Raw genomic sequence first — 8,847 nt, 5'->3', positions numbered from 1 at the left:
TTACAGTTAGAATCATATTGGAGGGATCTACGCTTGTGAGTAGCCTACAGGGCCTGCTAGCCTAGGTGGCTTCATTAAATGTGTTGGTGTAGTGAAAGGCATACCGTTCCTCCTCTACCTCTGTCACTAAGCAACACTTGTCTGTCTCGCTATCATCAAATCCCTGTTGAATACAGGGTAGGAAAAATCTCGGATTTGTACCAAGTTATCATTGATTGTCTTATGGACTTACTTGATTGATAGGAGGTTTTGTTCAGTCAGTGGCCAGTTGATATTTGAAACCCTGATGTCCATGTCCATGTCCATGTCCACAGACACAGACACAGACGCATGCACCTATATTGTTAACACTAGAACAGCCTTGCCTTTTTTACCTACTAAAAGACCCCCTCTTCACAATGCTCAAGTTTGCTATTTACACACAACGACCACTAGTTGGCCGCTTGTAAAGTAGCCTGCTTCCTACACAGAAAAACTGCAAAATAGCTGTATACTAGCTTATCCTGATGTGATTTTGAAAATGTAAGGATACTGGGTGGTAGAACGCACATATCTAGGAAAAGTCATGAAAGGAGGGTCCTGACATTTGATAGAGTGCAAAGATATAACATTTGTCTTTACTCACAGGGGTGTTACTCATGGCTGTTCTAGTGTTAATGTGTTAAGGCGCTTGCAGCTCTCTCCCAGCTCCTCCTCCCAGCACACACTTAAACACCGGAGGTGCTGTAGCCAAAACCATATTCTTGTGATGACACCTTCAGAAGTGTTCTAGTGTATATCAAAGAGAGAACTAGCTTTATATACATAAAGACATGATGATTTGACTGATACCAAATGTTTTGTAGTTTGAATATGTGACAGGGTCTGGTGAAACGGTCCCCAAGTAGGGCAGGTTTTTCCCCCGTTTTTTTAAAGATTATGAAAGTGCAGATTGTAAACTTTCAAACGATGTGTCATACATTGAAATCGGTATATAGTTGAAGATCTTATTTGAATGTTGGTACATCTCAAACCAAAATGCCAGAGAAAATCGCTCTGAATCAGAACTGTCGAACATCAAAGCAGCTAAGAAAGAACATCGCTATGAACATCTAACTGCATGTTTAGCACATCACAACATGCTGATAGAACATCAACATGCTAAAAACACATAACGACACGTAATTAGATGATCACACAGTCCTTGCTTTTGAACACGTCCTAAAACATAAGTTTGTTTACAAGCCATGTATCCCTAACCCAGTAGCCTACAAACCAAGACAGCAGACGATACAGTGAATCCAATTCACAAATTATAAGCATTTAGTGATCCTAAAACTGTTGTTTTTTATAGTGAGTGGGCTCTTCAACACTTAAACTTTAGTAACATGAAAGAACACCAGAAAACACATTAAAACAAATAAAAAAAAGAAAAGCTTTTTGCCGTGATTTGAGAATTGCCGACATGCGGACCTTTTCACCGGACCATGTCACATGTTATTTAGGAAGAGAAGGTGTACAGGATTTGTATGGCATTGGCAGGGTAACAGTGTATGATTATCATTCGATTGTGTGAGATACACAGTTGGTAGTTGTAGAGATGATTTTTATTTAACCCCGTCCTCCCTTTCTCTCTCTCTCTCTCTCATTCTCTCTCTCTCTCTCTCTCTCTCTCTCTCTCTCTCTCTCTCTCTCTCTCTCTCTGTCCCGCCCCTCAGCCTCTGGACTTTGAGAGGAAGAGGACGTTCACCCTGCGGATCCAGGTGGAGAACGTGAACCTGAACCCCCGCTTCATCCACTCCATGGGGCCCTTCAGAGACGAGGCTACGGTCAAGATGACCGTGGAGGACGTGGACGAGCCGCCCGTGTTCAACAGGACCAGCTACGTGATGGAGGTCAAAGAAGACGCCGCCGCAGGGACCATCATCGGTTCGGTGAGCGCGGTGGACCACGACTTCAACCGCAGTCCCGTCAGGTACGCGTAACCTCGGTGTTTGTCCGCAGTGCGATATGAAAAACAGGCCTGTACATAGTAAGCAATCTACTGTCAACTTGAATGATATTAGGAGACACAAAGACAGGTGGTTAATAAAGGAAATGATTGAACCTAACCAATGAAGTGGGATATTGCCACTGGAATGAACGGCTGCTTTGCCCTTCTCCTCGTTGAGCGCTTGAAGATGTTGTGATGCGGTGATCAGAGGGGTTGAACTACTACAGGGGTCGCTGGGAAGTTGAAGTTACAACACTTTATTACGGCAGTCAAATATCATATCGTTCTCTTTTATCACCAACCATCAGGAGGGCCGTCCCCTGTGGCATTTAGAACCCGGGAGAATGGAGAGGGGACTGGGATCTTTATTAGAGTAGGCAGGCCTGCACCCCCCTGCCCCCTAGCCCCCCCAAGCCTGGTGCTCCTAGAGTGAACCCACCCATCCACTACAGGACTGTCCTGTGTAAACACAGCTAGTGATGAAGGGTAACAAGTCATGGCGCTTGCCCACTCACCAGCCTGCCTGCCTCCCCGGGCTGCCTGATGAGAGCAGCTCTCCAGGGCCAGGACATTAATCAAGGGAGGGGCCAGGAACCAGCCAACTGAATTATTGAGAATATTAGGAAAGCTAATTAGCAACCCCAACAGCAGCGGATTGAACAAGTTTAGACACACGGCTGGAATGTTGTTCGAGGCGGGGTGGGGGTGTTTAGATAGAGACACTCAAACGGTTTGTGCAGGAGAAAGAGACACACAGGGGAACTCTGGCAGTGGAGAGATGAACGCAGTGGTGCGCGGTACCTGAGAGACTGAATGCCCTGGTTCATGCCCCCCCCCTCAGGGGGGTCTCCGCCCTCCTCCGCTCCCCCCTCGGCTCCATTAATCACTCTGATGTATCACCCTCATCCGGGAAGCGGCCGAAAAACAACATGACTGAATAACCTGTTGATGTGTGTTTGTGTGTGTGTGTGTACACGGGACAGTATGTGACTGCAAACAGCCAATAAGGTGTCTCTACACACCTGAACACAGTGTTGGAGTCGTTCTCTGTGTTTTTGGTTGAAGAGTGAGAATGCCCATACAGTACTTGTGTGTTTGTTTTTCTCCAGGTACTCCATAGACCGCCGTACAGACATGGACAGAGTGTTCAACGTCCACTCAGGCAACGGCTCAGTGTTCCTCCTGAAGAGTCTGGACAGAGAGGAGAACCCCTGGCACAACATATCCATCGTCGCCACTGAGTTCAGTGAGTAAACTTACCCGAGGAGTACATTTACCGCCGTCGTATAGCATGTCAGAGCCTGACGACGGTGCTAGAATGAAACGTGACGACCCTGTCTTCCTCAGACAACCCCAGGCAAGTGAGTCGTGTGCCCGTCTACATCAGGGTCCTCGACGTCAACGATAACGCTCCGACGTTCGCGACCTCCTATGAGACGTTTGTCTGTGAAAATGCCAAGGCTAACCAGGTAGGTGTTTATCCAAACACTGTTCCCCCAACCTCCGTTCCATGACTAGGTGACCTGTTCAAACATCTTCTTATTTCTATCCCGTCTCAGAGGATCCAGACAGTGAGCGCCACAGACCCTGATGAGCCCAGCGGTGGACATCGGTTCTTCTTCAGCTTGGCACAAGAGGCCTCGGGGAAAGCCAACTTCTCTGTCCGCGACAACAAAGGTGAGCCCCCCCCGCCCCCATAACATGTTTTCACTTCTGAGGCCTCGTTTATAAAAATGTACTTGAACTTCATCTTTAACTTGGACGTAAGCATATTTTTCTAAATGGACGTAAAAGCATTATTTATCAAACGGGCTGCGCTTGTTTAAAATTGCGTACGTCTGTCGTACGTACTTAGTCTATAAAAAACAAATATACTTGAAATTGAACGCAGGTGAATGAGCTTTGTATTTACGCCCTGCTTCAATAGGCTTGATTGAGGTGTTGTGCAGCACCTTTGACACATTCACACGATGGTAGACAAACGAAAGAAGTGAGGAGGAGATCGACAGTCTTTTATCAGAAATAGACGCGTGGTCGCAAACACACGGCCCCGAATTCCCCAGATCACATCAGGCAGGATGCGGCTGAAGGAGGGCTGGGATATACCCGACTGCCTTTATCACGCCTCAATTTAGAATGATTACACCATACAATAGCCTATTGGCATATAAAGGAAGACTTAAACATCAGTTCTCTTTAAATCTTGAATTAAACTCAATTATCTCAGATAACAACATCGTTAATTTTGTTACGAGCCTTCGCATGAATTACAGTATAGGCAGTGTGGCTCACATGCCTGTAATAACTCTGCATAACCAGTAGGTAATGTGCGTACGTCAAGTCAATACCTGACGTAGAGCTACGGTCGTTTCCATGGTCAAATTGACTGACATTTTATAAATCACTACTTTGACGTGGTTTACTTACGACACGGGTAAGATCAAATTTGATCCAAGGTACTTTCTATAAATGAGGCCCCTGGTGTTTCAAGTGGCATCTTTATTTAGAGATGACAAGCTGAATGGAGGAAAGGAACTCTTTCCCCATGTGACTCACTCTTACTTCATAAAAAAAAATGCTGGTTGAGAGAGGACGCTGGCGTTGCTTGTTCACTGCTTCTCCGTCAGAAATCTAGGTGTAATTGCAGGATACAGAGTTTGAGAGAGTTTGTCCTACAAAGACACTTAGATTTAGATTTAGTCATGTAAAAATGTATTAGGCCCCTATACTTTCTTTTATTCCTTTTTTGTTTCTTTTTATTATTACTACTCAATCTTTTCAGTTTGTAAAGCGTCTTTGAGTGTCTAGAAAAGCGCTATATAAGTCTAATGTATTATTATTATTATTATTATTATGATTATGATGATTATTATGATGTGGTACAGTGACTGGGTGTGCTTCTAACAGACAACACAGCGTGGATCCTGACCAGGCGTAACAGCTACAGCAGTCTGCAGATGAGCGTGTACCTGGTCCCCGTCGTGATCTCAGACGGAGACTTCCCCATGCAGAGCAGCACCAGCACCCTGGTGGTCCGCGTGTGCACCTGCGACCGCGAGGGCAACATGAAGCTGTGTAACGCCGAGGCGCTCACAGGCCGGGCAGGACTCAGCACAGGAGCCCTGGTGGCCATCCTCCTGTGTGTCCTCATCCTGCTCAGTGAGTCTCATCATCCCCCAACACACCCCACGTATACACACTACCTAACCTTAACACACCCCACGTATACAGACTACCTAAACCTTAACACACCTCATGTATACACACTACCTAACCTTAACACACCCCACGTATACACACTACCTAACCTTAACACACCCCACGTATACACACTACCTCACCTTAACACACCCCATGTATACACACTACCTCACCTTAACACACTCCACGTATACACTACCTAACCTTAACACACCCCATGTATACACACTACCTAACCTTAACACACCCCACGTATACACACTACCTCACCTTAACACACCCCACGTATACACACTACCTAACCTTAACACACAACCACATATACACACTACCTCACCTTAACACACAACCACATATACACACTACCTCACCTTAACACACCCCACGTATACACACTACCTAACCTTAACACACAACCACATATACACACTACCTAACCTTAACACACCCCACGTATACAGACTACCTAAACCTTAACACACCTCATGTATACACACTACCTCACCTTAACACACCCCATGTATACACACTACCTCACCTTAACACACCCCATGTATACACACTACCTAACCTTAACACACCCCATGTATACACACTACCTCACCTTAACACACCCCATGTATACACACTACCTAACCTTAACACACCCCATGTATACACACTACCTAACCTTAACACACCCCACGTATACACACTACCTCACCTTAACACACCCCATGTATACACACTACCTAACCTTAACACACCCCATGTATACACACTACCTCACCTTAACACACCCCCACGTATACACACTACCTAACCTTAACACACCTCATGTATACACACTACCTAACCTTAACACACCCCATGTATACACACTACCTAACCTTAACACACCCCATGTATACACACTACCTCACCTTAACACACCCCATGTATACACACTACCTAAACCTTAACACACCTCATGTATACACACTACCTAACCTTAACACGAAGCCATAACCCTAAGAATTTTACTCTCTTACTCTCTCACTCATGTAATGTGACGTAACAATAAACAATAAACTTGAAACTTGAAGTACTGCACTAGACCAGACAGGAACCGGCCTGACTAAACTGGACCAGACCAGACGGTCAGGGGTGGGGGCTGATTCAGTTTACATTCTGTCAATAAAGATTTTTGGTTTCATATGGCAACCAAATACACTCAAGTGAAACACATGGACATTTACATACACTTAAGAAAATGTGCATAGGCATTTACAGTACATGGAGGAGAGAAATATGATTTATATACAGTAAATGAAATGTACAACCAGCATGAAATTCAACATTCAATTGTGAGGCACATAACTAGTAGCTAGATCACTGATGAATCACAGACATACTACTAAGTATTCAACACTTTAGTTTAGGGAACATTCATTCATGAGCACTTTGAGCTGCAACGTTTGCAGGAAAATTGCTATACAAATAAAAAGTTATTATTATTATTATTATTATTATTATTATTATTATTAGCTTACAAGTGTTTCATAAGTAGCTAATTGGGCCGTTATTAGATATTACTAGCCATTAATTAGTATATATATATATATCTGTATATGTATAATATAATATAATATTGGTGTATATATTGGTGGTGTAGCTGGCCAGTTAGATTTCAGCAACCCTCCAATCAGCGGATCACATCCAGGGAGTGAGCCGTTACTGGCTAGCTTCCCTAACCTCAAGACCAAACTTGCCCACAGTAAGAGTGTTGTGTGTGTCTTAAGGGTCTACAAAGCAAACACTTCTAAGCTTCAAATGAACACCTGATAAGTGTTCTCTCTAAAGTAACCCTAACCCAGCATTCTGTAGGTATTCGAAGCTCCACTGCCAAACCTACCTATGCTCTTAGCTGTTGGTGGGCTGTTAATGATACAAATCCATAACATCTGCGGCAGCTCAAGCTCGTCTCAGTCTGCCAAACGCCTCTGCACATCGCTGAGCATATCTACCGTCTAACGCTTCTCAACAGACAATCAACTAGCCGTCCGAAAACAGAGAGAAAGAGAGGAGAAAAAAACAACACAAATCACCACCAACCCTTTCGCCCTTTTCCCTTTTTTTCTCCTTTCCTAGTGATCGTGGTGCTGTTCGCTGCCCTGAGGAGGCAGAGGAAGAAGGAGCCTCTGATCATCTCCAAAGAGGACGTGAGAGACAACGTAGTCAGCTACAACGACGAAGGGGGCGGAGAGGAGGACACCCAGGCGTTTGATATCGGCACGCTGCGCAACCCGGAGGCCATGGAGGAGAGCAAACTGAGGAGGGACATCGTCCCCGAGAGTCTGTACCCTCCCGTCCGCCGGCCCGTCCTCCCCACGGCGCGGGACAACGCCGACGTGAGGGACTTCATCAACCAGCGGCTGCAGGACAACGACAGCGACCCCACGGCACCGCCCTACGACTCCCTGGCCACCTACGCCTACGAGGGCAACGGCTCGGCGGCCCAGTCGCTCAGCTCGCTGGAGTCGGTCACCACCGAGGGCGACCAGGACTACAACTACCTGAGCGAGTGGGGGCCCAGGTTTAAGAAACTGGCGGACATGTACGGGGGGGAGGACAGCGACAGGGATTCCTAACGAGAAAGATTGTGACTTGGGGGGGGGAAGCGAAATGAAATGGAAAAAGAAATCCAAACACACACACACACACAGACACACACACACACACACACACACAAAGTGAACTCCTGGTACGTGTGTGGCCATAGAAAGACAGACACTGTTTTGTCCAAGTGCTCTTTTACGTCATCGTTCACCGTTCAGTCGACACGCTGGCGAGCAGAAGGAAGCTCGGCGCGTCCTGCCTGTGTCTGTTACGTCTCTGCGAGGCGGCGGACTCCAGAGGAAAAAGAATCGGTGTTCAGACGCTTTGTGTATATGGGTGTGTACATGAGGCCGCAATATATCTCTCTATACAGTACAAACATACTTCTTTTCCTTTCTTTCTTTCTTTTTCAAAAGCTGCCTGTGATGGAACAAGCGAGCAGTTTTGCGGACTGACAAGATACGCCTATGTGTTTCTTTCAGTGTTTCTGGGACAATGCTGCGTATTGTGAGTTCTATCTTAGCTTGTGTACGTACTGTAATGAGATACGATACGCTGTACAGTTCTGTTGTATCATTGTAAAGGATTTCTTAACGTCCAAGCGATCCCCTGGGAGCACCGGCGATGTCCCGACGCTCACATGACGCCACGCTCACGAGACTGTAGGGTTTGACGTCACAAACCATACCCTGACTGGTTGTCATTGACAGGACCCGATACTTAGCTTCACATGGCTTTGACATGTCGGCTCTGGGAGGAGGTCAAACACCTGGACCAGAAATCTTCTCGGTGTGCTGAATGTGGCGCAATGTCAACTTGATTGTGAGACCTGTTCTTTCTGGAGGAATAGTGTGTTGCTTTGTGTGTTGGACAGAGATCATGAACCAAACATGCAGCCCATTAAACATATGATTTCTTTACTAAGTCTTTTACTCTGTATGCTTTCTTTTTACCCAGATGTGTGACGTGCGCTGCTGCTCCAGCCAGGCAGATGGTGATTCTCTTTGTAATTCTAGGGGAGAGAGAGGGACAAGATTGCTTCTGTTTTCCCAAATAAAGATTAATTAATCTTTAGTCTATTAAAGGGGAATACAACC

The 8,847-nt window shown here is 45.8% G+C and overlaps 1 protein-coding gene across 1 annotated transcript in view; it reads left to right on the top strand.

Annotated features, from left to right (window-relative positions):
- LOC308174210 (cadherin-6-like) overlaps positions 1-7,782 on the top strand; it is a gene marked incomplete at both ends in the record, with an annotated part of 32,215 nt that extends 24,433 nt beyond the window's left edge. Inside the window, 6 exon segments of the mRNA XM_080549292.1 lie at positions 1,698-1,954; positions 3,082-3,218; positions 3,320-3,441; positions 3,532-3,649; positions 4,880-5,131; positions 7,283-7,782. Coding sequence (XP_080405418.1) covers positions 1,698-1,954; positions 3,082-3,218; positions 3,320-3,441; positions 3,532-3,649; positions 4,880-5,131; positions 7,283-7,782 — 1,386 coding nt within the window.
- Positions 7,783-8,847: the final 1,065 nt, after the last annotated feature.

This window comes from Nansenia antarctica, assembly GCF_963989245.1.
Source record: "Nansenia antarctica genome assembly, chromosome: 19".
NCBI classification, from domain to species: Eukaryota; Metazoa; Chordata; class Actinopteri; order Argentiniformes; family Microstomatidae; genus Nansenia; species Nansenia antarctica.
This window is presented reverse-complemented; position numbering and strand designations above follow the sequence as displayed.